Raw genomic sequence first — 26208 nt, 5'->3', positions numbered from 1 at the left:
AATGCCTCAGTGGGCAAGACGGTTTTGTTTTTCTTCCACATCAAAACAAGGCCTGTTTGAGGTCCTGGAGAAGGTTTCCAATTCAAAACTCTTGCAGAGCAAACAAGCATTCTATGCCCATGACCCTACATTTCTGATCTGCAAGTTATATTGTCAGATTTTGACCCCAATGTAAACCAGTTGTGAAACCAATAACTTACCCAACATTTGTTTATGAGCACCTTCCCACATCTTTGCATGTTTGTTTTAGCCCCTCAAAATGGTAAGCCATAGAAGAGGCCTAACTCCATGTACCCAAAATATGACCCTAAGCAGCTGAGATTTTACCAGAAACAACACTGTTAAAGCCATGGAAATGACACTGCTCTATTTAGAGCTAGAAGCAGTTTGAGCAAGACTGGAAGGGGGTAATAAGCCACACGTTTGAAATCAAGACAACTTTATTCAGTATCATGAGGCTTCACTTAATACTGTGTGTAGATCACTTCTCCACTAGAGACTACCGATACAGGATTGGAATTCCATAGAGCTGAACCAACATCTCTCCCTGATGAGAAAAAAAGAAAAAGCAAGTAAGGCCCATAAAATTAGTTGTATAAATCTACAGCAGTGGTTCTTGAATATTTCTGGGAAAACCAACATACGCAACAATACAATTGGACAAAACAAACCAATAAGTCACTCACTTCTCCTGTTGCACTTGGGTTGACAAGTGGCACCTGCAGTCGGTGAACACACGGCCGTACTGCAGTGGATGTAGATCTATTGGGAAAACAAATTAGGCGGTGAAGCACAGAACAAGAAGTGAACTCCGTACAACGCAATGTCAAAATGCTTACCCTCTCTTTCAAAGGAGCCATGGAAGTAGGATTCACAAAAGTGAACATCTTGAGGACGAAGCGCTTGTAATGGCTAGGGTATGGAAGTCCAGATGACCCATCAACAGGAACCAGATTGGTCAGGTAGTGGTCCTCCTTGTACGGGCACCTTCGGAGCAGATCAGCGTTAGCCTGTACTGAAGCACCAGACTGCACTACTGGTAGGTGCACTGCCAACTTACCCATTCACCAGGAGATCCCACTGAGGAACACTGTTGGGGTTAGGTGTAGAGGTTGCCCAGCAGCGTCCCAAGACCAGGACCAGATTGGGATCGGTCCTCGCCAACATGCGCACCTCAACATACACAGGATCCCTCAGGACCTTGGTCACAGGGTATTCAGCCTCAGTGTAGTAGGAGGTATAGGCTACTTGCTCTGTGGAGAACAAAGGAAAGTGTTCTAGAAGCTGAAGAGAAAGTCAAATCTCATACCAAGCTCAATACTGAAGTAACTCACCTTCCACACAGCCCTTTGTGACACACTGTCCATTGCCAAGTCTCAGCTCTACCCTGAGGGGACCAGAAGCCACTACAGGTAGAGGAGGATCATTGGATGAAAGAGCAACAGCCAGGGATTCAACGCTTGTAGTAGAATATCTACACTGGAAGTAAAGCCTTGCAAAGGAATCAAAAAGTCAGTAAAATCCCACAACACCAAAATTAATCTTCCAGCAGAATCTGAAACAGACTCACTCATAATGGCTGTCTCTTGTGATGGCACCAAGGGGTCCCACTCCAACTTCATAGGAAGACACCATTTTGTTCTCGTAGACCACATAGTCCCCTTGCACCTAGAGAAAAAGCACAGAACACATTTTAGACACAAATGAACAAGCTTCATCTACCTGACAAAAGCCTCTAGGACCAACCGTTGCTCTTGTGCCACAAGCAGTTACAGGAAACTGGTATATAGCAAAGTCAGCATTATAGTCAGCAACACCACAGGGTCCATCACTTCCTCCCAACAGGCTGATGGAGTCCAAGCTGATCCTGGGAAGAGTTGCATCCCTGGCCACTACCAGCACAAACTGGCCATCTATTGTGCACTGGACAGTTACTGCAAAACCAAAGGAGGAAGTAATTGTTGGCAGTTCGGCATCATCTCTGATCCATTAAAAGAATTGAAACCTTTACCTGTTCTTCCATAGTAGCACTGCTGGCCATCAAAACAGCAGTTTATAGCACCGCAGTGAGAAGCATCTATGCCAGGTTCTCCACATGGAATTTTATCAGCATCATCCAGTTGGCATTTAGTAGCATCGCTCAGCAGGGGACCATACCTAGAAACCTGCATAGAAAAGGAGCCAGGTAGCTGTTGAGGGACTGGCCCTAAAAACTGTGGAGAATACAAGCCTGGAAATTGCACAGGGGAGCCAGGGAGCTGCACAGGCGAGCCAGGTAGCTGCTGAGGGAATGGCCTTGGAAACTGCGGAGAAGACAGTCCAGGGAGCTGCACAGAGGAGTCAGGGAACTGGACTGATGATCCAGGGAGCTGCGCAGAGGAGCCAGGGAACTGGACTGATGATCCAGGGAGCTGCACAGATGATCCAGGGAACTGGACTGATGATCCAGGGAGCTGCGCTGATGATCCAGGGAACTGGACTGATGATCCAGGGAACTGGACTGATGATCCAGGGAACTGGACTGATGATCCAGGGAACTGGACTGATGATCCAGGGAGCTGTGCAGATGATCCAGGGAACTGGACTGATGATCCAGGGAGCTGTGCAGATGATCCAGGGAACTGGACTGATGATCCAGGGAGCTGTGCAGATGATCCAGGGAACTGGACTGATGATCCAGGGAGCTTGCAGATGATCCAGGGAACTGGACTGATGATCCAGGGAGCTGTGCAGATGATCCAGGGAGCTGTGCAGATGATCCAGGGAACTGGACTGATGATCCAGGGAGCTGTGCAGATGATCCAGGGAACTGGACTGATGATCCAGGGAGCTGTGCAGATGATCCAGGGAGCTGTGCAGATGATCCAGGGAACTGGACTGATGATCCAGGGAGCTGTGCAGATGATCCAGGGAACTGGACTGATGATCCAGGGAGCTGTGCAGATGATCCAGGGAACTGGACTGATGATCCAGGGAGCTGCACAGGTGAGCCCGGGGTCTGCACAGGCGAGCCAGGGAGCTGTTGAGAGACTGGCCTGGGAAACTGTGAAGACAAACCAGGTAGCTGATCAGAAACAGGTCTAGGAAACTGTGTTAACAACCAAGGAAATTGAGTAGACGATCCAGGAAGCTGCTGGTTTTGAGGTTGCTTTTCTGCTTGTAGATTCCATGAGGTTACAGCAGCATTGCTTTCACTGCTGTACCAGAGAGCCACACATACTAAAATGCCCCACATTTTCCCCATAGTTTCCTAATCGTTCAGATCAGCAAGTAACTAGCTGTGTTTCTACTGAGTCTTTTATTGTGTTTTTCCAGCTAATTGAGGACAACCCCTCCCCCACTCGTTTGGACTTCAATAATGTTCCAGCCCTGTGCATGCATTGCATTTCACTTTCCTGTAGGAATTTAATCAAGATTTAGCCCTCTTTATGATCTTTTGTACAGTACATCAAATATTTTGAAGTTAAATTAAGAAACAGATTTTTTATGGCTTTTAATCAATCAAATTTGACTCTGGAGCTAGTAAACTGAATCATTGTGAGTCATCATGCCACAGGGAAATCTAGTGTTCAATCAGCCTAAAGAAGTGTTTTTTTATTAGTAAAATGAATTATCCCCCCATTAATAAGTTACTCTCCCTAAATGACTCATTGGGGGAAAAATCTTAAATACTTTCAAGTTGTAGTCTCTGTTTTACCTTAAAGCCTACATGACTGTATAGAGAACATGATGTTTTCATAAATAAGATAGACAATATTCAATATTACAAGGATGACATGACTTCCTCAGGCTTTGAAGCCATGTGTCAAAACTCTGAACTTCAAATTGAATCAATTCAGTTTCAAGTTTGACATCACTATTGTGTTTTCCTGGAGATGATTTGTCTGACACTACAGTTTGAGATACACTGGCTATTCCACTGTGTACACAGATGCATGATAGTGCCCTAGCATACCTTGTGTCTCTTTGGTGCGTTTAGTTGTACACCGCTTTAGAAACTAGCATGATTCCTATGCAGGGTGCAGGACACAGACAAAGCAGCCTGGCTAAACAGGGTACAAGTTGGACAGTGTTTAGGTGCCATGGTAACAACCAACCTCTGTACAGTACTCTGCCATGATGACCCGCCTGCATAAGCGTCTGATACAGGGTTTGGCCAGATCACTTGTGTTGGTTTTGCACAGTGTTGCCACTCCACCAGACAGCAGGACCCACAAGGTCATTCACACCGGATTGTGCATTATAGCAAGATGTAGTTTTATTGACTGCCAGAAACCTTTTCAGGAGTAAAACAATTCATTGCTATGCCTTTTTTGTTTAGATACTGATTCAACCATGGGTTACCTTAATCATAATCTGACTAGAGAAGGTCAGATCACTGCATCAAAATGCCTCAGTGGGCAAGACGGTTTTGTTTTTCTTCCACATCAAAACAAGGCCTGTTTGAGGTCCTGGAGAAGGTTTCCAATTCAAAACTCTTGCAGAGCAAACAAGCATTCTATGCCCATGACCCTACATTTCTGATCTGCAAGTTATATTGTCAGATTTTGACCCCAATGTAAACCAGTTGTGAAACCAATAACTTACCCAACATTTGTTTATGAGCACCTTCCCACATCTTTGCATGTTTGTTTTAGCCCCTCAAAATGGTAAGCCATAGAAGAGGCCTAACTCCATGTACCCAAAATATGACCCTAAGCAGCTGAGATTTTACCAGAAACCACACTGTTAAAGCCATGGAAATGACACTGCTCTATTTAGAGCTAGAAGCAGTTTGAGCAAGACTGGAAGGGGGTAATAAGCCACACGTTTGAAATCAAGACAACTTTATTCAGTATCATGAGGCTTCACTTAATACTGTGTGTAGATCACTTCTCCACTAGAGACTACCGATACAGGATTGGAATTCCATAGAGCTGAACCAACATCTCTCCCTGATGAGAAAAAAAGAAAAAGCAAGTAAGGCCCATAAAATTAGTTGTATAAATCTACAGCAGTGGTTCTTGAATATTTCTGGGAAAACCAACATACGCAACAATACAATTGGACAAAACAAACCAATAAGTCACTCACTTCTCCTGTTGCACTTGGGTTGACAAGTGGCACCTGCAGTCGGTGAACACACGGCCGTACTGCAGTGGATGTAGATCTATTGGGAAAACAAATTAGGCGGTGAAGCACAGAACAAGAAGTGAACTCCGTACAACGCAATGTCAAAATGCTTACCCTCTCTTTCAAAGGAGCCATGGAAGTAGGATTCACAAAAGTGAACATCTTGAGGACGAAGCGCTTGTAATGGCTAGGGTATGGAAGTCCAGATGACCCATCAACAGGAACCAGATTGGTCAGGTAGTGGTCCTCCTTGTACGGGCACCTTCGGAGCAGATCAGCGTTAGCCTGTACTGAAGCACCAGACTGCACTACTGGTAGGTGCACTGCCAACTTACCCATTCACCAGGAGATCCCACTGAGGAACACTGTTGGGGTTAGGTGTAGAGGTTGCCCAGCAGCGTCCCAAGACCAGGACCAGATTGGGATCGGTCCTCGCCAACATGCGCACCTCAACATACACAGGATCCCTCAGGACCTTGGTCACAGGGTATTCAGCCTCAGTGTAGTAGGAGGTATAGGCTACTTGCTCTGTGGAGAACAAAGGAAAGTGTTCTAGAAGCTGAAGAGAAAGTCAAATCTCATACCAAGCTCAATACTGAAGTAACTCACCTTCCACACAGCCCTTTGTGACACACTGTCCATTGCCAAGTCTCAGCTCTACCCTGAGGGGACCAGAAGCCACTACAGGTAGAGGAGGATCATTGGATGAAAGAGCAACAGCCAGGGATTCAACGCTTGTAGTAGAATATCTACACTGGAAGTAAAGCCTTGCAAAGGAATCAAAAAGTCAGTAAAATCCCACAACACCAAAATTAATCTTCCAGCAGAATCTGAAACAGACTCACTCATAATGGCTGTCTCTTGTGATGGCACCAAGGGGTCCCACTCCAACTTCATAGGAAGACACCATTTTGTTCTCATAGACCACATAGTCCCCTTGCACCTAGAGAAAAAGCACAGAACACATTTTAGACACAAATGAACAAGCTTCATCTACCTGACAAAAGCCTCTAGGACCAACCGTTGCTCTTGTGCCACAAGCAGTTACAGGAAACTGGTATATAGCAAAGTCAGCATTATAGTCAGCAACACCACAGGGTCCATCACTTCCTCCCAACAGGCTGATGGAGTCCAAGCTGATCCTGGGAAGAGTTGCATCCCTGGCCACTACCAGCACAAACTGGCCATCTATTGTGCACTGGACAGTTACTGCAAAACCAAAGGAGGAAGTAATTGTTGGCAGTTCGGCATCATCTCTGATCCATTAAAAGAATTGAAACCTTTACCTGTTCTTCCATAGTAGCACTGCTGGCCATCAAAACAGCAGTTTATAGCACCGCAGTGAGAAGCATCTATGCCAGGTTCTCCACATGGAATTTTATCAGCATCATCCAGTTGGCATTTAGTAGCATCGCTCAGCAGGGGACCATACCTAGAAACCTGCATAGAAAAGGAGCCAGGTAGCTGTTGAGGGACTGGCCCTAAAAACTGTGGAGAATACAAGCCTGGAAATTGCACAGGGGAGCCAGGGAGCTGCACAGGCGAGCCAGGTAGCTGCTGAGGGAATGGCCTTGGAAACTGCGGAGAAGACAGTCCAGGGAGCTGCACAGAGGAGCCAGGGAACTGGACTGATGATCCAGTGAGCTGCGCAGATGAGCCAGGGAACTGGACTGATGATCCAGGGAGCTGCACAGATGATCCAGGGAACTGGACTGATGATCCAGGGAGCTGCACAGATGAGCCAGGGAACTGGACTGATGATCCAGGGAGCTGCACAGATGAGCCAGGGAACTGGACTGATGATCCAGGGAGCTGCGCAGATGATCCAGGGAACTGGACTGATGATCCAGGGAGCTGCGCAGATGATCCAGGGAACTGGACTGATGATCCAGGGAGCTGCGCAGATGATCCAGCGAACTGGACTGATGATCCAGGGAGCTGCGCAGATGATCCAGCGAACTGGACTGATGATCCAGGGAGCTGTGCAGATGATCCAGGGAACTGGACTGACGATCCAGGGAGCTGTGCAGATGATCCAGGGAACTGGACTGATGATCCAGGGAGCTGTGCAGATGATCCAGGGAACTGGACTGATGATCCAGGGAGCTGTGCAGATGATCCAGGGAGCTGTGCAGATGATCCAGGGAACTGGACTGATGATCCAGGGAGCTGTGCAGATGATCCAGGGAACTGGACTGATGATCCAGGGAGCTGTGCAGATGATCCAGGGAACTGGACTGATGATCCAGGGAGCTGTGCAGATGATCCAGGGAGCTGGACTGATGATCCAGGGAGCTGTGCAGATGATCCAGGGAGCTGCACAGGCGAGCCAGGGAGCTGTTGAGAGACTGGCCTTGGAAACTGTGAAGACAAACCAGGTAGCTGATCAGAAACAGGTCTAGGAAACTGTGTTAACAACCAAGGAAATTGAGTAGACGATCCAGGAAGCTGCTGGTTTTGAGGTTGCTTTTCTGCTTGTAGATTCCATGAGGTTACAGCAGCATTGCTTACACTGCTGTACCAGAGAGCCACACATACTAAAATGCCCCACATTTTCCCCATAGTTTCCTAATCGTTCAGATCAGCAAGTAACTAGCTGTGTTTCTACTGAGTCTTTTATTGTGTTTTTCCAGCTAATTGAGGACAACCCCTCCCCCACTCGTTTGGACTTCAATAATGTTCCAGCCCTGTGCATGCATTGCATTTCACTTTCCTGTAGGAATTTAATCAAGATTTAGCCCTCTTTATGATCTTTTGTACAGTACATCAAATATTTTGAAGTTAAATTAAGAAACAGATTTTTTATGGCTTTTAATCAATCAAATTTGACTCTGGAGCTAGTAAACTGAATCATTGTGAGTCATCATGCCACAGGGAAATCTAGTGTTCAATCAGCCTAAAGAAGTGTTTTTTTATTAGTAAAATGAATTATCCCCCCATTAATAAGTTACTCTCCCTAAATGACTCATTGGGGGAAAAATCTTAAATACTTTCAAGTTGTAGTCTCTGTTTTACCTTAAAGCCTACATGACTGTATAGAGAACATGATGTTTTCATAAATAAGATAGACAATATTCAATATTACAAGGATGACATGACTTCCTCAGGCTTTGAAGCCATGTGTCAAAACTCTGAACTTCAAATTGAATCAATTCAGTTTCAAGTTTGACATCACTATTGTGTTTTCCTGGAGATGATTTGTCTGACACTACAGTTTGAGATACACTGGCTATTCCACTGTGTACACAGATGCATGATAGTGCCCTAGCATACCTTGTGTCTCTTTGGTGCGTTTAGTTGTACACCGCTTTAGAAACTAGCATGATTCCTATGCAGGGTGCAGGACACAGACAAAGCAGCCTGGCTAAACAGGGTACAAGTTGGACAGTGTTTAGGTGCCATGGTAACAACCAACCTCTGTACAGTACTCTGCCATGATGACCCGCCTGCATAAGCGTCTGATACAGGGTTTGGCCAGATCACTTGTGTTGGTTTTGCACAGTGTTGCCACTCCACCAGACAGCAGGACCCACAAGGTCATTCACACCGGATTGTGCATTATAGCAAGATGTAGTTTTATTGACTGCCAGAAACCTTTTCAGGAGTAAAACAATTCATTGCTATGCCTTTTTTGTTTAGATACTGATTCAACCATGGGTTACCTTAATCATAATCTGACTAGAGAAGGTCAGATCACTGCATCAAAATGCCTCAGTGGGCAAGACGGTTTTGTTTTTCTTCCACATCAAAACAAGGCCTGTTTGAGGTCCTGGAGAAGGTTTCCAATTCAAAACTCTTGCAGAGCAAACAAGCATTCTATGCCCATGACCCTACATTTCTGATCTGCAAGTTATATTGTCAGATTTTGACCCCAATGTAAACCAGTTGTGAAACCAATAACTTACCCAACATTTGTTTATGAGCACCTTCCCACATCTTTGCATGTTTGTTTTAGCCCCTCAAAATGGTAAGCCATAGAAGAGGCCTAACTCCATGTACCCAAAATATGACCCTAAGCAGCTGAGATTTTACCAGAAACCACACTGTTAAAGCCATGGAAATGACACTGCTCTATTTAGAGCTAGAAGCAGTTTGAGCAAGACTGGAAGGGGGTAATAAGCCACACGTTTGAAATCAAGACAACTTTATTCAGTATCATGAGGCTTCACTTAATACTGTGTGTAGATCACTTCTCCACTAGAGACTACCGATACAGGATTGGAATTCCATAGAGCTGAACCAACATCTCTCCCTGATGAGAAAAAAAGAAAAAGCAAGTAAGGCCCATAAAATTAGTTGTATAAATCTACAGCAGTGGTTCTTGAATATTTCTGGGAAAACCAACATACGCAACAATACAATTGGACAAAACAAACCAATAAGTCACTCACTTCTCCTGTTGCACTTGGGTTGACAAGTGGCACCTGCAGTCGGTGAACACACGGCCGTACTGCAGTGGATGTAGATCTATTGGGAAAACAAATTAGGCGGTGAAGCACAGAACAAGAAGTGAACTCCGTACAACGCAATGTCAAAATGCTTACCCTCTCTTTCAAAGGAGCCATGGAAGTAGGATTCACAAAAGTGAACATCTTGAGGACGAAGCGCTTGTAATGGCTAGGGTATGGAAGTCCAGATGACCCATCAACAGGAACCAGATTGGTCAGGTAGTGGTCCTCCTTGTACGGGCACCTTCGGAGCAGATCAGCGTTAGCCTGTACTGAAGCACCAGACTGCACTACTGGTAGGTGCACTGCCAACTTACCCATTCACCAGGAGATCCCACTGAGGAACACTGTTGGGGTTAGGTGTAGAGGTTGCCCAGCAGCGTCCCAAGACCAGGACCAGATTGGGATCGGTCCTCGCCAACATGCGCACCTCAACATACACAGGATCCCTCAGGACCTTGGTCACAGGGTATTCAGCCTCAGTGTAGTAGGAGGTATAGGCTACTTGCTCTGTGGAGAACAAAGGAAAGTGTTCTAAAAGCTGAAGAGAAAGTCAAATCTCATACCAAGCTCAATACTGAAGTAACTCACCTTCCACACAGCCCTTTGTGACACACTGTCCATTGCCAAGTCTCAGCTCTACCCTGAGGGGACCAGAAGCCACTACAGGTAGAGGAGGATCATTGGATGAAAGAGCAACAGCCAGGGATTCAACGCTTGTAGTAGAATATCTACACTGGAAGTAAAGCCTTGCAAAGGAATCAAAAAGTCAGTAAAATCCCACAACACCAAAATTAATCTTCCAGCAGAATCTGAAACAGACTCACTCATAATGGCTGTCTCTTGTGATGGCACCAAGGGGTCCCACTCCAACTTCATAGGAAGACACCATTTTGTTCTCATAGACCACATAGTCCCCTTGCACCTAGAGAAAAAGCACAGAACACATTTTAGACACAAATGAACAAGCTTCATCTACCTGACAAAAGCCTCTAGGACCAACCGTTGCTCTTGTGCCACAAGCAGTTACAGGAAACTGGTATATAGCAAAGTCAGCATTATAGTCAGCAACACCACAGGGTCCATCACTTCCTCCCAACAGGCTGATGGAGTCCAAGCTGATCCTGGGAAGAGTTGCATCCCTGGCCACTACCAGCACAAACTGGCCATCTATTGTGCACTGGACAGTTACTGCAAAACCAAAGGAGGAAGTAATTGTTGGCAGTTCGGCATCATCTCTGATCCATTAAAAGAATTGAAACCTTTACCTGTTCTTCCATAGTAGCACTGCTGGCCATCAAAACAGCAGTTTATAGCACCGCAGTGAGAAGCATCTATGCCAGGTTCTCCACATGGAATTTTATCAGCATCATCCAGTTGGCATTTAGTAGCATCGCTCAGCAGGGGACCATACCTAGAAACCTGCATAGAAAAGGAGCCAGGTAGCTGTTGAGGGACTGGCCCTAAAAACTGGGGAGAATACAAGCCTGGAAATTGCACAGGGGAGCCAGGGAGCTGCACAGGCGAGCCAGGTAGCTGCTGAGGGAATGGCCTTGGAAACTGCGGAGAAGACAGTCCAGGGAGCTGCACAGAGGAGCCAGGGAACTGGACTGATGATCCAGGGAACTGGACTGATGATCCAGGGAGCTGCACAGATGATCCAGGGAACTGGACTGATGATCCAGGGAGCTGCACAGATGATCCAGGGAACTGGACTGATGATCCAGGGAGCTGCGCAGATGATCCAGGGAACTGGACTGATGATCCAGGGAGCTGCGCAGATGATCCAGGGAACTGGACTGATGATCCAGAGAGCTGCGCAGATGATCCAGGGAACTGGACTGATGATCCAGGGAGCTGCGCAGATGATCCAGCGAACTGGACTGATGATCCAGGGAGCTGTGCAGATGATCCAGGGAACTGGACTGACGATCCAGGGAGCTGCGCAGATGATCCAGGGAACTGGACTGATGATCCAGGGAGCTGCGCAGATGATCCAGGGAACTGGACTGATGATCCAGGGAGCTGCGCAGATGATCCAGGGAACTGGACTGATGATCCAGGGAGCTGTGCAGATGATCCAGGGAGCTGGACTGATGATCCAGGGAGCTGGACTGATGATCCAGGGAGCTGGACTGATGATCCAGGGAGCTGGACTGATGATCCAGGGAGCTGGACTGATGATCCAGGGAGCTGGACTGATGATCCAGGGAGCTGGACTGATGATCCAGGGAGCTGCACAGGTGAGCCCGGGGTCTGCACAGGCGAGCCAGGGAGCTGTTGAGAGACTGGCCTGGGAAACTGTGAAGACAAACCAGGTAGCTGATCAGAAACAGGTCTAGGAAACTGTGTTAACAACCAAGGAAATTGAGTAGACGATCCAGGAAGCTGCTGGTTTTGAGGTTGCTTTTCTGCTTGTAGATTCCATGAGGTTACAGCAGCATTGCTTACACTGCTGTACCAGAGAGCCACACATACTAAAATGCCCCACATTTTCCCCATAGTTTCCTAATCGTTCAGATCAGCAAGTAACTAGCTGTGTTTCTACTGAGTCTTTTATTGTGTTTTTCCAGCTAATTGAGGACAACCCCTCCCCCACTCGTTTGGACTTCAATAATGTTCCAGCCCTGTGCATGCATTGCATTTCACTTTCCTGTAGGAATTTAATCAAGATTTAGCCCTCTTTATGATCTTTTGTACAGTACATCAAATATTTTGAAGTTAAATTAAGAAACAGATTTTTTATGGCTTTTAATCAATCAAATTTGACTCTGGAGCTAGTAAACTGAATCATTGTGAGTCATCATGCCACAGGGAAATCTAGTGTTCAATCAGCCTAAAGAAGTGTTTTTTTATTAGTAAAATGAATTATCCCCCCATTAATAAGTTACTCTCCCTAAATGACTCATTGGGGGAAAAATCTTAAATACTTTCAAGTTGTAGTCTCTGTTTTACCTTAAAGCCTACATGACTGTATAGAGAACATGATGTTTTCATAAATAAGATAGACAATATTCAATATTACAAGGATGACATGACTTCCTCAGGCTTTGAAGCCATGTGTCAAAACTCTGAACTTCAAATTGAATCAATTCAGTTTCAAGTTTGACATCACTATTGTGTTTTCCTGGAGATGATTTGTCTGACACTACAGTTTGAGATACACTGGCTATTCCACTGTGTACACAGATGCATGATAGTGCCCTAGCATACCTTGTGTCTCTTTGGTGCGTTTAGTTGTACACCGCTTTAGAAACTAGCATGATTCCTATGCAGGGTGCAGGACACAGACAAAGCAGCCTGGCTAAACAGGGTACAAGTTGGACAGTGTTTAGGTGCCATGGTAACAACCAACCTCTGTACAGTACTCTGCCATGATGACCCGCCTGCATAAGCGTCTGATACAGGGTTTGGCCAGATCACTTGTGTTGGTTTTGCACAGTGTTGCCACTCCACCAGACAGCAGGACCCACAAGGTCATTCACACCGGATTGTGCATTATAGCAAGATGTAGTTTTATTGACTGCCAGAAACCTTTTCAGGAGTAAAACAATTCATTGCTATGCCTTTTTTGTTTAGATACTGATTCAACCATGGGTTACCTTAATCATAATCTGACTAGAGAAGGTCAGATCACTGCATCAAAATGCCTCAGTGGGCAAGACGGTTTTGTTTTTCTTCCACATCAAAACAAGGCCTGTTTGAGGTCCTGGAGAAGGTTTCCAATTCAAAACTCTTGCAGAGCAAACAAGCATTCTATGCCCATGACCCTACATTTCTGATCTGCAAGTTATATTGTCAGATTTTGACCCCAATGTAAACCAGTTGTGAAACCAATAACTTACCCAACATTTGTTTATGAGCACCTTCCCACATCTTTGCATGTTTGTTTTAGCCCCTCAAAATGGTAAGCCATAGAAGAGGCCTAACTCCATGTACCCAAAATATGACCCTAAGCAGCTGAGATTTTACCAGAAACCACACTGTTAAAGCCATGGAAATGACACTGCTCTATTTAGAGCTAGAAGCAGTTTGAGCAAGACTGGAAGGGGGTAATAAGCCACACGTTTGAAATCAAGACAACTTTATTCAGTATCATGAGGCTTCACTTAATACTGTGTGTAGATCACTTCTCCACTAGAGACTACCGATACAGGATTGGAATTCCATAGAGCTGAACCAACATCTCTCCCTGATGAGAAAGAAAAAGCAAGTAAGGCCCATAAAATTAGTTGTATAAATCTACAGCAGTGGTTCTTGAATATTTCTGGGAAAACCAACATACGCAACAATACAATTGGACAAAACAAACCAATAAGTCACTCACTTCTCCTGTTGCACTTGGGTTGACAAGTGGCACCTGCAGTCGGTGAACACACGGCCGTACTGCAGTGGATGTAGATCTATTGGGAAAACAAATTAGGCGGTGAAGCACAGAACAAGAAGTGAACTCCGTACAACGCAATGTCAAAATGCTTACCCTCTCTTTCAAAGGAGCCATGGAAGTAGGATTCACAAAAGTGAACATCTTGAGGACGAAGCGCTTGTAATGGCTAGGGTATGGAAGTCCAGATGACCCATCAACAGGAACCAGATTGGTCAGGTAGTGGTCCTCCTTGTACGGGCACCTTCGGAGCAGATCAGCGTTAGCCTGTACTGAAGCACCAGACTGCACTACTGGTAGGTGCACTGCCAACTTACCCATTCACCAGGAGATCCCACTGAGGAACACTGTTGGGGTTAGGTGTAGAGGTTGCCCAGCAGCGTCCCAAGACCAGGACCAGATTGGGATCGGTCCTCGCCAACATGCGCACCTCAACATACACAGGATCCCTCAGGACCTTGGTCACAGGGTATTCAGCCTCAGTGTAGTAGGAGGTATAGGCTACTTGCTCTGTGGAGAACAAAGGAAAGTGTTCTAGAAGCTGAAGAGAAAGTCAAATCTCATACCAAGCTCAATACTGAAGTAACTCACCTTCCACACAGCCCTTTGTGACACACTGTCCATTGCCAAGTCTCAGCTCTACCCTGAGGGGACCAGAAGCCACTACAGGTAGAGGAGGATCATTGGATGAAAGAGCAACAGCCAGGGATTCAACGCTTGTAGTAGAATATCTACACTGGAAGTAAAGCCTTGCAAAGGAATCAAAAAGTCAGTAAAATCCCACAACACCAAAATTAATCTTCCAGCAGAATCTGAAACAGACTCACTCATAATGGCTGTCTCTTGTGATGGCACCAAGGGGTCCCACTCCAACTTCATAGGAAGACACCATTTTGTTCTCATAGACCACATAGTCCCCTTGCACCTAGAGAAAAAGCACAGAACACATTTTAGACACAAATGAACAAGCTTCATCTACCTGACAAAAGCCTCTAGGACCAACCGTTGCTCTTGTGCCACAAGCAGTTACAGGAAACTGGTATATAGCAAAGTCAGCATTATAGTCAGCAACACCACAGGGTCCATCACTTCCTCCCAACAGGCTGATGGAGTCCAAGCTGATCCTGGGAAGAGTTGCATCCCTGGCCACTACCAGCACAAACTGGCCATCTATTGTGCACTGGACAGTTACTGCAAAACCAAAGGAGGAAGTAATTGTTGGCAGTTCAGCATCATCTCTGATCCATTAAAAGAATTGAAACCTTTACCTGTTCTTCCATAGTAGCACTGCTGGCCATCAAAACAGCAGTTTATAGCACCGCAGTGAGAAGCATCTATGCCAGGTTCTCCACATGGAATTTTATCAGCATCATCCAGTTGGCATTTAGTAGCATCGCTCAGCAGGGGACCATACCTAGAAAACTGCATAGAAAAGGAGCCAGGTAGCTGTTGAGGGACTGGCCCTAAAAACTGGGGAGAATACAAGCCTGGAAATTGCACAGGGGAGCCAGGGAGCTGCACAGAGGAGCCAGGGAACTGGACTGATGATCCAGGGAGCTGCACAGATGAGCCAGGGAACTGGACTGATGATCCAGGGAGCTGCGCAGATGATCCAGGGAACTGCACAGATGATCCAGGGAGCTGGACTGATGATCCAGGGAGCTGGACTGATGATCCAGGGAGCTGGACTGATGATCCAGGGAGCTGGACTGATGATCCAGGGAGCTGGACTGATGATCCAGGGAGCTGGACTGATGATCCAGGGAGCTGGACTGATGATCCAGGGAGCTGGACTGATGATCCAGGGAGCTGGACTGATGATCCAGGGAGCTGCGCAGATGATCCAGGGAACTGCGCAGATGATCCAGGGAACTGCGCAGATGATCCAGGGAACTGGACTGATGATCCAGGGAGCTGCGCAGATGATCCAGGGAACTGGACTGATGATCCAGGGAGCTGTGCAGATGATCCAGGGAACTGGACTGATGATCCAGGGAGCTGTGCAGATGATCCAGGGAACTGGACGGATGATCCAGGGAGCTGTGCAGATGATCCAGGGAACTGGACTGATGATCCAGGGAGCTGTGCAGATGATCCAGGGAACTGGACTGATGATCCAGGGAGCTGTGCAGATGATCCAGGGAGCTGGACTGATGATCCAGGGAGCTGTGCAGATGATCCAGGGAGCTGGACTGATGATCCAGGGAGCTGTGCAGATGATCCAGGGAGCTGTGCAGATGATCCAGGGAGCTGGACTGATGATCCAGGGAGCTGCACAGGTGAGCCCGGGGTCTGCACAGGCGAGCCAGGGAGCTGTTGAGAGACTGGCCTGGGAAACTGTGAAGACAAACCAGGTAGCTGATCAGAAACAGGTCTAGGAAACTGTGTTAACAACCAAGAAAATTGAGTAGACGATCCAGGAAGCTGCTGGTTTTGAGGTTGCTTTTCTGCTTGTAGATTCCATGAGGTTACAGCAGCATTGCTTACACTGCTGTACCAGAGAGCCACACATACTAAAATGCCCCACATTTTCCCCATAGTTTCCTAATCGTTCAGATCAGCAAGTAACTAGCTGTGTTTCTACTGAGTCTTTTATTGTGTTTTTCCAGCTAATTGAGGACAACCCCTCCCCCACTCGTTTGGACTTCAATAATGTTCCAGCCCTGTGCATGCATTGCATTTCACTTTCCTGTAGGAATTTAATCAAGATTTAGCCCTCTTTATGATCTTTTGTACAGTACTTCAAATATTTTGAAGTTAAATTAAGAAACAGATTTTTTATGGCTTTTAATCAATCAAATTTGACTCTGGAGCTAGTAAACTGAATCATTGTGAGTCATCATGCCACAGGGAAATCTAGTGTTCAATCAGCCTAAAGAAGTGTTTTTTTATTAGTAAAATGAATTATCCCCCCATTAATAAGTTACTCTCCCTAAATGACTCATTGGGGGAAAAATCTTAAATACTTTCAAGTTGTAGTCTCTGTTTTACCTTAAAGCCTACATGACTGTATAGAGAACATGATGTTTTCATAAATAAGATAGACAATATTCAATATTACAAGGATGACATGACTTCCTCAGGCTTTGAAGCCATGTGTCAAAACTCTGAACTTCAAATTGAATCAATTCAGTTTCAAGTTTGACATCACTATTGTGTTTTCCTGGAGATGATTTGTCTGACACTACAGTTTGAGATACACTGGCTATTCCACTGTGTACACAGATGCATGATAGTGCCCTAGCATACCTTGTGTCTCTTTGGTGCGTTTAGTTGTACACCGCTTTAGAAACTAGCATGATTCCTATGCAGGGTGCAGGACACAGACAAAGCAGCCTGGCTAAACAGGGTACAAGTTGGACAGTGTTTAGGTGCCATGGTAACAACCAACCTCTGTACAGTACTCTGCCATGATGACCCGCCTGCATAAGCGTCTGATACAGGGTTTGGCCAGATCACTTGTGTTGGTTTTGCACAGTGTTGCCACTCCACCAGACAGCAGGACCCACAAGGTCATTCACACCGGATTGTGCATTATAGCAAGATGTAGTTTTATTGACTGCCAGAAACCTTTTCAGGAGTAAAACAATTCATTGCTATGCCTTTTTGTTTAGATACTGATTCAACCATGGGTTACCTTAATCATAATCTGACTAGAGAAGGTCAGATCACTGCATCAAAATGCCTCAGTGGGCAAGACGGTTTTGTTTTTCTTCCACATCAAAACAAGGCCTGTTTGAGGTCCTGGAGAAGGTTTCCAATTCAAAACTCTTGCAGAGCAAACAAGCATTCTATGCCCATGACCCTACATTTCTGATCTGCAAGTTATATTGTCAGATTTTGACCCCAATGTAAACCAGTTGTGAAACCAATAACTTACCCAACATTTGTTTATGAGCACCTTCCCACATCTTTGCATGTTTGTTTTAGCCCCTCAAAATGGTAAGCCATAGAAGAGGCCTAACTCCATGTACCCAAAATATGACCCTAAGCAGCTGAGATTTTACCAGAAACCACACTGTTAAAGCCATGGAAATGACACTGCTCTATTTAGAGCTAGAAGCAGTTTGAGCAAGACTGGAAGGGGGTAATAAGCCACACGTTTGAAATCAAGACAACTTTATTCAGTATCATGAGGCTTCACTTAATACTGTGTGTAGATCACTTCTCCACTAGAGACTACCGATACAGGATTGGAATTCCATAGAGCTGAACCAACATCTCTCCCTGATGAGAAAGAAAAAGCAAGTAAGGCCCATAAAATTAGTTGTATAAATCTACAGCAGTGGTTCTTGAATATTTCTGGGAAAACCAACATACGCAACAATACAATTGGACAAAACAAACCAATAAGTCACTCACTTCTCCTGTTGCACTTGGGTTGACAAGTGGCACCTGCAGTCGGTGAACACACGGCCGTACTGCAGTGGATGTAGATCTATTGGGAAAACAAATTAGGCGGTGAAGCACAGAACAAGAAGTGAACTCCGTACAACGCAATGTCAAAATGCTTACCCTCTCTTTCAAAGGAGCCATGGAAGTAGGATTCACAAAAGTGAACATCTTGAGGACGAAGCGCTTGTAATGGCTAGGGTATGGAAGTCCAGATGACCCATCAACAGGAACCAGATTGGTCAGGTAGTGGTCCTCCTTGTACGGGCACCTTCGGAGCAGATCAGCGTTAGCCTGTACTGAAGCACCAGACTGCACTACTGGTAGGTGCACTGCCAACTTACCCATTCACCAGGAGATCCCACTGAGGAACACTGTTGGGGTTAGGTGTAGAGGTTGCCCAGCAGCGTCCCAAGACCAGGACCAGATTGGGATCGGTCCTCGCCAACATGCGCACCTCAACATACACAGGATCCCTCAGGACCTTGGTCACAGGGTATTCAGCCTCAGTGTAGTAGGAGGTATAGGCTACTTGCTCTGTGGAGAACAAAGGAAAGTGTTCTAGAAGCTGAAGAGAAAGTCAAATCTCATACCAAGCTCAATACTGAAGTAACTCACCTTCCACACAGCCCTTTGTGACACACTGTCCATTGCCAAGTCTCAGCTCTACCCTGAGGGGACCAGAAGCCACTACAGGTAGAGGAGGATCATTGGATGAAAGAGCAACAGCCAGGGATTCAACGCTTGTAGTAGAATATCTACACTGGAAGTAAAGCCTTGCAAAGGAATCAAAAAGTCAGTAAAATCCCACAACACCAAAATTAATCTTCCAGCAGAATCTGAAACAGACTCACTCATAATGGCTGTCTCTTGTGATGGCACCAAGGGGTCCCACTCCAACTTCATAGGAAGACACCATTTTGTTCTCATAGACCACATAGTCCCCTTGCACCTAGAGAAAAAGCACAGAACACATTTTAGACACAAATGAACAAGCTTCATCTACCTGTCAAAAGCCTCTAGGACCAACCGTTGCTCTTGTGCCACAAGCAGTTACAGGAAACTGGTATATAGCAAAGTCAGCATTATAGTCAGCAACACCACAGGGTCCATCACTTCCTCCCAACAGGCTGATGGAGTCCAAGCTGATCCTGGGAAGAGTTGCATCCCTGGCCACTACCAGCACAAACTGGCCATCTATTGTGCACTGGACAGTTACTGCAAAACCAAAGGAGGAAGTAATTGTTGGCAGTTCGGCATCATCTCTGATCCATTAAAAGAATTGAAACCTTTACCTGTTCTTCCATAGTAGCACTGCTGGCCATCAAAACAGCAGTTTATAGCACCGCAGTGAGAAGCATCTATGCCAGGTTCTCCACATGGAATTTTATCAGCATCATCCAGTTGGCATTTAGTAGCATCGCTCAGCAGGGGACCATACCTAGAAAACTGCATAGAAAAGGAGCCAGGTAGCTGTTGAGGGACTGGCCCTAAAAACTGTGGAGAATACAAGCCTGGAAATTGCACAGGGGAGCCAGGGAGCTGCACAGGCGAGCCAGGTAGCTGCTGAGGGAATGGCCTTGGAAACTGCGGAGAAGACACTCCAGGGAGCTGCACAGAGGAGCCAGGGAACTGGACTGATGATCCAGGGAGCTGCACAGATGAGCCAGGGAACTGGACTGATGATCCAGGGAGCTGCGCAGATGATCCAGGGAGCTGCGCAGATGATCCAGGGAACTGGACTGATGATCCAGGGAGCTGCGCAGATGATCCAGGGAACTGGACTGATGATCCAGGGAGCTGCGCAGATGATCCAGGGAACTGGACTGATGATCCAGGGAGCTGCGCAGATGATCCAGGGAGCTGCGCAGATGATCCAGGGAGCTGCACAGATGATCCAGGGAACTGGACTGATGATCCAGGGAGCTGCGCAGATGATCCAGGGAACTGGACTGATGATCCAGGGAGCTGTGCAGATGATCCAGAGAACTGGACTGATGATCCAGGGAGCTGTGCAGATGATCCAGAGAACTGGACTGATGATCCAGGGAGCTGTGCAGATGATCCAGGGAACTGGACTGATGATCCAGGGAGCTGTGCAGATGATCCAGGGAACTGGACTGATGATCCAGGGAGCTGTGCAGATGATCCAGGGAGCTGTGCAGATGATCCAGGGAACTGTGCAGATGATCCAGGGAGCTGTGCAGATGATCCAGGGAACTGGACTGATGATCCAGGGAGCTGTGCAGATGATCCAGGGAACTGGACTGATGATCCAGGGAGCTGTGCAGATGATCCAGGGAGCTGTGCAGATGATCCAGGGAACTGTGCAGATGATCCAGGGAGCTGTGCAGATGATCCAGGGAACTGGACTGATGATCCAGGGAGCTGTGCAGATGATCCAGGGAACTGGACTGATGATCCAGGGAGCTGTGCAGATGATCCAGGGAACTGGACTGATGATCCAGGGAGCTGTGCAGATGATCCAGGGAACTGGACTGATGATCCAGGGAGCTGTGCAGATGATCCAGGGAACTGGACTGATGATCCAGGGAGCTGTGCAGATGATCCAGGGAACTGGACTGATGATCCATGGAGCTGTGCAGATGATCCAGGGAACTGGACTGATGATCCAGGGAGCTGTGCAGATGATCTAGGGAACTGGACTGATGATCCAGGGAGCTGTGCAGATGATCCAGGGAACTGGACTGATGATCCAGGGAGCTGTGCAGATGATCCAGGGAACTGGACTGATGATCCAGGGAGCTGTGCAGATGATCCAGGGAACTGGACTGATGATCCAGGGAGCTGTGCAGATGATCCAGGGAACTGGACTGATGATCCAGGGAGCTGTGCAGATGATCCAGGGAACTGGACTGATGATCCAGGGAGCTGTGCAGATGATCCAGGGAGCTGGACTGATGATCCAGGGAGCTGTGCAGATGATCCAGGGAGCTGGACTGATGATCCAGGGAGCTGTGCAGATGATCCAGGGAGCTGCACTGATGATCCAGGGAGCTGTGCAGATGATCCAGAGAACTGGACTGATGATCCAGGGAGCTGTGCAGATGATCCAGGGAACTGGACTGATGATCCAGGGAGCTGTGCAGATGATCCAGGGAGCTGGACTGATGATCCAGGGAGCTGCACAGGTGAGCCCGGGGTCTGCACAGGCGAGCCAGGGAGCTGTTGAGAGACTGGTCTGGGAAACTGTGAAGACAAACCAGGTAGCTGATCAGAAACAGGTCTAGGAAACTGTGTTAACAACCAAGGAAATTGAGTAGACGATCCAGGAAGCTGCTGGTTTTGACGTTGCTTTTCTGCTTGTAGATTCCATGAGGTTACAGCAGCATTGCTTACACTGCTGTACCAGAGAGCCACACATACTAAAATGCCCCACATTTTCCCCATAGTTTCCTAATCGTTCAGATCAGCAAGTAACTAGCTGTGTTTCTACTGAGTCTTTTATTGTGTTTTTCCAGCTAATTGAGGACAACCCCTCCCCCACTCGTTTGGACTTCAATAATGTTCCAGCCCTGTGCATGCATTGCATTTCACTTTCCTGTAGGAATTGAATCAAGATTTAGCCCTCTTTATGATCTTTTGTACAGTACATCAAATATTTTGAAGTTAAATAAAGAAACAGATTTTTATGGCTTTTAATCAATCAAATTTGACTCTGGAGCTAGTAAACTGAATCATTGTGAGTCATCATGCCACAGGGAAATCTAGTGTTCAATCAGCCTAAAGAAGTGTTTTTTTATTAGTAAAATGAATTATCCCCCCATTAATAAGTTACTCTCCCTAAATGACTCATTGGGGGAAAAATCTTAAATACTTTCAAGTTGTAGTCTCTGTTTTACCTTAAAGCCTACATGACTGTATAGAGAACATGATGTTTTCATAAATAAGATAGACAATATTCAATATTACAAGGATGACATGACTTCCTCAGGCTTTGAAGCCATGTGTCAAAACTCTGAACTTCAAATTGAATCAATTCAGTTTCAAGTTTGACATCACTATTGTGTTTTCCTGGAGATGATTTGTCTGACACTACAGTTTGAGATACACTGGCTATTCCACTGTGTACACAGATGCATGATAGTGCCCTAGCATACCTTGTGTCTCTTTGGTGCGTTTAGTTGTACACCGCTTTAGAAACTAGCATGATTCCTATGCAGGGTGCAGGACACAGACAAAGCAGCCTGGCTAAACAGGGTACAAGTTGGACAGTGTTTAGGTGCCATGGTAACAACCAACCTCTGTACAGTACTCTGCCATGATGACCCGCCTGCATAAGCGTCTGATACAGGGTTTGGCCAGATCACTTGTGTTGGTTTTGCACAGTGTTGCCACTCCACCAGACAGCAGGACCCACAAGGTCATTCACACCGGATTGTGCATTATAGCAAGATGTAGTTTTATTGACTGCCAGAAAACTTTTCAGGAGTAAAACAATTAATTGCTATGCCCTGTTTTGTTTAGATACTGATTCAACCATGGGTTACCTTAATCATAATCTGACTAGAGAAGGTCAGATCACTGCATCAAAATGCCTCAGTGGGCAAGACGGTTTTGTTTTTCTTCCACATCAAAACAAGGCCTGTTTGAGGTCCTGTAGAAGGTTTCCAATTCAAAACTCTTGCAGAGCAAACAAGCATTCTATGCCCATGACCCTACATTTCTGATCTGCAAGTTATATTGTCAGATTTTGACCCCAATGTAAACCAGTTGTGAAACCAATAACTTACCCAACATTTGTTTATGAGCACCTTCCCACATCTTTGCATGTTTGTTTTAGCCCCTCAAAATGGTAAGCCATAGAAGAGGCCTAACTCCATGTACCCAAAATATGACCCTAAGCAGCTGAGATTTTACCAGAAACCACACTGTTAAAGCCATGGAAATGACACTGCTCTATTTAGAGCTAGAAGCAGTTTGAGCAAGACTGGAAGGGGGTAATAAGCCACACGTTTGAAATCAAGACAACTTTATTCAGTATCATGAGGCTTCACTTAATACTGTGTGTAGATCACTTCTCCACTAGAGACTACCGATACAGGATTGGAATTCCATAGAGCTGAACCAACATCTCTCCCTGATGAGAAAAAAAGAAAAAGCAAGTAAGGCCCATAAAATTAGTTGTATAAATCTACAGCAGTGGTTCTTGAATATTTCTGGGAAAACCAACATACGCAACAATACAATTGGACAAAACAAACCAATAAGTCACTCACTTCTCCTGTTGCACTTGGGTTGACAAGTGGCACCTGCAGTCGGTGAACACACGGCCGTACTGCAGTGGATGTAGATCTATTGGGAAAACAAATTAGGCGGTGAAGCACAGAACAAGAAGTGAACTCCGTACAACGCAATGTCAAAATGCTTACCCTCTCTTTCAAAGGAGCCATGGAAGTAGGATTCACAAAAGTGAACATCTTGAGGACGAAGCGCTTGTAATGGCTAGGGTATGGAAGTCCAGATGACCCATCAACAGGAACCAGATTGGTCAGGTAGTGGTCCTCCTTGTACGGGCACCTTCGGAGCAGATCAGCGTTAGCCTGTACTGAAGCACCAGACTGCACTACTGGTAGGTGCACTGCCAACTTACCCATTCACCAGGAGATCCCACTGAGGAACACTGTTGGGGTTAGGTGTAGAGGTTGCCCAGCAGCGTCCCAAGACCAGGACCAGATTGGGATCGGTCCTCGCCAACATGCGCACCTCAACATACACAGGATCCCTCAGGACCTTGGTCACAGGGTATTCAGCCTCAGTGTAGTAGGAGGTATAGGCTACTTGCTCTGTGGAGAACAAAGGAAAGTGTTCTAGAAGCTGAAGAGAAAGTCAAATCTCATACCAAGCTCAATACTGAAGTAACTCACCTTCCACACAGCCCTTTGTGACACACTGTCCATTGCCAAGTCTCAGCTCTACCCTGAGGGGACCAGAAGCCACTACAGGTAGAGGAGGATCATTGGATGAAAGAGCAACAGCCAGGGATTCAACGCTTGTAGTAGAATATCTACACTGGAAGTAAAGCCTTGCAAAGGAATCAAAAAGTCAGTAAAATCCCACAACACCAAAATTAATCTTCCAGCAGAATCTGAAACAGACTCACTCATAATGGCTGTCTCTTGTGATGGCACCAAGGGGTCCCACTCCAACTTCATAGGAAGACACCATTTTGTTCTCATAGACCACATAGTCCCCTTGCACCTAGAGAAAAAGCACAGAACACATTTTAGACACAAATGAACAAGCTTCATCTACCTGACAAAAGCCTCTAGGACCAACCGTTGCTCTTGTGCCACAAGCAGTTACAGGAAACTGGTATATAGCAAAGTCAGCATTATAGTCAGCAACACCACAGGGTCCATCACTTCCTCCCAACAGGCTGATGGAGTCCAAGCTGATCCTGGGAAGAGTTGCATCCCTGGCCACTACCAGCACAAACTGGCCATCTATTGTGCACTGGACAGTTACTGCAAAACCAAAGGAGGAAGTAATTGTTGGCAGTTCAGCATCATCTCTGATCCATTAAAAGAATTGAAACCTTTACCTGTTCTTCCATAGTAGCACTGCTGGCCATCAAAACAGCAGTTTATAGCACCGCAGTGAGAAGCATCTATGCCAGGTTCTCCACATGGAATTTTATCAGCATCATCCAGTTGGCATTTAGTAGCATCGCTCAGCAGGGGACCATACCTAGAAAACTGCATAGAAAAGGAGCCAGGTAGCTGTTGAGGGACTGGCCCTAAAAACTGGGGAGAATACAAGCCTGGAAATTGCACAGGGGAGCCAGGGAGCTGCACAGGCGAGCCAGGTAGCTGCTGAGGGAATGGCCTTGGAAACTGCGGAGAAGACACTCCAGGGAGCTGCACAGAGGAGCCAGGGAACTGGACTGATGATCCAGGGAGCTGCACAGATGAGCCAGGGAACTGGACTGATGATCCAGGGAGCTGCACAGATGATCCAGGGAACTGGACTGATGATCCAGGGAGCTGGACTGATGATCCAGGGAGCTGGACTGATGATCCAGGGAGCTGGACTGATGATCCAGGGAGCTGGACTGATGATCCAGGGAGCTGCGCAGATGATCCAGGGAACTGGACTGATGATCCAGGGAGCTGTGCAGATGATCCAGGGAACTGGACTGATGATCCAGGGAGCTGTGCAGATGATCCAGGGAACTGGACTGATGATCCAGGGAGCTGTGCAGATGATCCAGGGAACTGGACTGATGATCCAGGGAGCTGTGCAGATGATCCAGGGAACTGGACTGATGATCCAGGGAGCTGTGCAGATGATCCAGGGAGCTGGACTGATGATCCAGGGAGCTGTGCAGATGATCCAGGGAGCTGGACTGATGATCCAGGGAGCTGTGCAGATGATCCAGGGAGCTGGACTGATGATCCAGGGAGCTGTGCAGATGATCCAGGGAGCTGGACTGATGATCCAGGGAGCTGGACTGATGATCCAGGGAGCTGGACTGATGATCCAGGGAGCTGGACTGATGATCCAGGGAGCTGGACTGATGATCCAGGGAGCTGGACTGATGATCCAGGGAGCTGCACAGGTGAGCCCGGGGTCTGCACAGGCGAGCCAGGGAGCTGTTGAGAGACTGGCCTGGGAAACTGTGAAGACAAACCAGGTAGCTGATCAGAAACAGGTCTAGGAAACTGTGTTAACAACCAAGGAAATTGAGTAGACGATCCAGGAAGCTGCTGGTTTTGAGGTTGCTTTTCTGCTTGTAGACTCCATGAGGTTACAGCAGCATTGCTTACACTGCTGTACCAGAGAGCCACACATACTAAAATGCCCCACATTTTCCCCATAGTTTCCTAACCGTTCAGATTAGCAAGTAAC

The 26208-nt window shown here is 46.5% G+C and overlaps 4 protein-coding genes across 15 annotated transcripts in view; 1 reads left to right on the top strand and 3 right to left on the bottom strand.

Annotated features, from left to right (window-relative positions):
• The window catches only part of LOC111191602 (zona pellucida sperm-binding protein 4-like), a 28902-nt gene extending 13441 nt beyond the window's left edge, over positions 1–15461 (bottom strand). For 3 of the 8 annotated variants that reach the window (XM_049481882.1, XM_049481881.1, XM_049481879.1), the window contains exons 1-4: positions 6399–7696; positions 6134–6321; positions 5958–6055; positions 5722–5879 (exon numbers count right to left, since the gene is read on the bottom strand). In XM_049481882.1, the coding sequence (XP_049337839.1) occupies positions 5722–5879; positions 5958–6055; positions 6134–6321; positions 6399–7674 (1720 nt within the window). In that variant the 5' untranslated portion in view covers positions 7675–7696. Of the gene's footprint in view, positions 1–1334; positions 1493–1570; positions 1669–1746; positions 1935–2011; positions 3068–5721; positions 5880–5957; positions 6056–6133; positions 6322–6398; positions 7697–14947; positions 15136–15212 lie in introns of those variants that run through there. The other 5 variants (XM_049481883.1, XM_049481886.1, XM_049481887.1 and 2 more) reach the window with 5 other exon arrangements.
• Positions 1–25356, top strand: part of LOC125803750 (uncharacterized) — a 27317-nt gene extending 1961 nt beyond the window's left edge. The window contains exons 2-3 of one of the 5 annotated variants that reach the window (XM_049481891.1): positions 16182–16223; positions 20208–21071. In XM_049481891.1, coding sequence (XP_049337848.1) covers positions 16182–16223; positions 20208–20993 — 828 coding nt within the window. In that variant the 3' untranslated portion in view covers positions 20994–21071. Of the gene's footprint in view, positions 1–16132; positions 16224–19886; positions 19963–20207; positions 21072–21446; positions 21528–25309 lie in introns of those variants that run through there. The other 4 variants (XR_007440123.1, XR_007440122.1, XR_007440121.1 and 1 more) reach the window with 4 other exon arrangements.
• Positions 9240–12084, bottom strand: LOC125803749 (zona pellucida sperm-binding protein 4-like). The gene is made up of 8 exons (XM_049481889.1): positions 10829–12084; positions 10564–10751; positions 10388–10485; positions 10152–10309; positions 9878–10070; positions 9657–9804; positions 9504–9579; positions 9240–9364 (listed from the first exon to the last, which is right to left on the bottom strand). The coding sequence occupies exons 1-8, from the start codon at positions 12060–12062 to the stop codon at positions 9282–9284; spliced, it is 2178 nt and encodes a 725-aa protein (XP_049337846.1). The 5' UTR covers positions 12063–12084; the 3' UTR covers positions 9240–9281.
• LOC103024037 (zona pellucida sperm-binding protein 4) lies at positions 18047–26208 on the bottom strand. The gene is made up of 8 exons (XM_049481888.1): positions 24902–26208; positions 19367–19554; positions 19191–19288; positions 18955–19112; positions 18681–18873; positions 18460–18607; positions 18307–18382; positions 18047–18171 (listed from the first exon to the last, which is right to left on the bottom strand). The coding sequence occupies exons 1-8, from the start codon at positions 26175–26177 to the stop codon at positions 18089–18091; spliced, it is 2220 nt and encodes a 739-aa protein (XP_049337845.1). The 5' UTR covers positions 26178–26208; the 3' UTR covers positions 18047–18088.

This window comes from Astyanax mexicanus, chromosome 8 (assembly GCF_023375975.1).
Source record: "Astyanax mexicanus isolate ESR-SI-001 chromosome 8, AstMex3_surface, whole genome shotgun sequence".
NCBI classification, from domain to species: domain Eukaryota; kingdom Metazoa; phylum Chordata; class Actinopteri; order Characiformes; family Acestrorhamphidae; genus Astyanax; species Astyanax mexicanus.
The sequence above is the reverse complement of the archived record's forward strand: the minus strand, read 5'-3'. Positions and strand labels throughout refer to the sequence as shown.

Excerpts from the sequence above, each read along its gene's own strand:
- LOC125803749 (XM_049481889.1), bottom strand. The coding sequence starts at position 12,062 with ATGGGGAAAATGTGGGGCATTTTAGTATGTGTGGCTCTCTGGTACAGC. Across the intron at positions 10,752-10,828 it reads GTGCTACTATGGAAGAACAG|TAACTGTCCAGTGCACAATA; the intron begins GTAAAGGTTTCA and ends TTGGTTTTGCAG. Across the intron at positions 10,310-10,387 it reads ACAAGAGACAGCCATTATGA|GCTTTACTTCCAGTGTAGAT; the intron begins GTGAGTCTGTTT and ends TTCCTTTGCAAG.
- LOC103024037 (XM_049481888.1), bottom strand. The coding sequence starts at position 26,177 with ATGGGGAAAATGTGGGGCATTTTAGTATGTGTGGCTCTCTGGTACAGC. Across the intron at positions 19,555-24,901 it reads GTGCTACTATGGAAGAACAG|TAACTGTCCAGTGCACAATA; the intron begins GTAAAGGTTTCA and ends TTGGTTTTGCAG. Across the intron at positions 18,383-18,459 it reads TGGCTCCTTTGAAAGAGAGG|ATCTACATCCACTGCAGTAC; the intron begins GTAAGCATTTTG and ends TTTTCCCAATAG.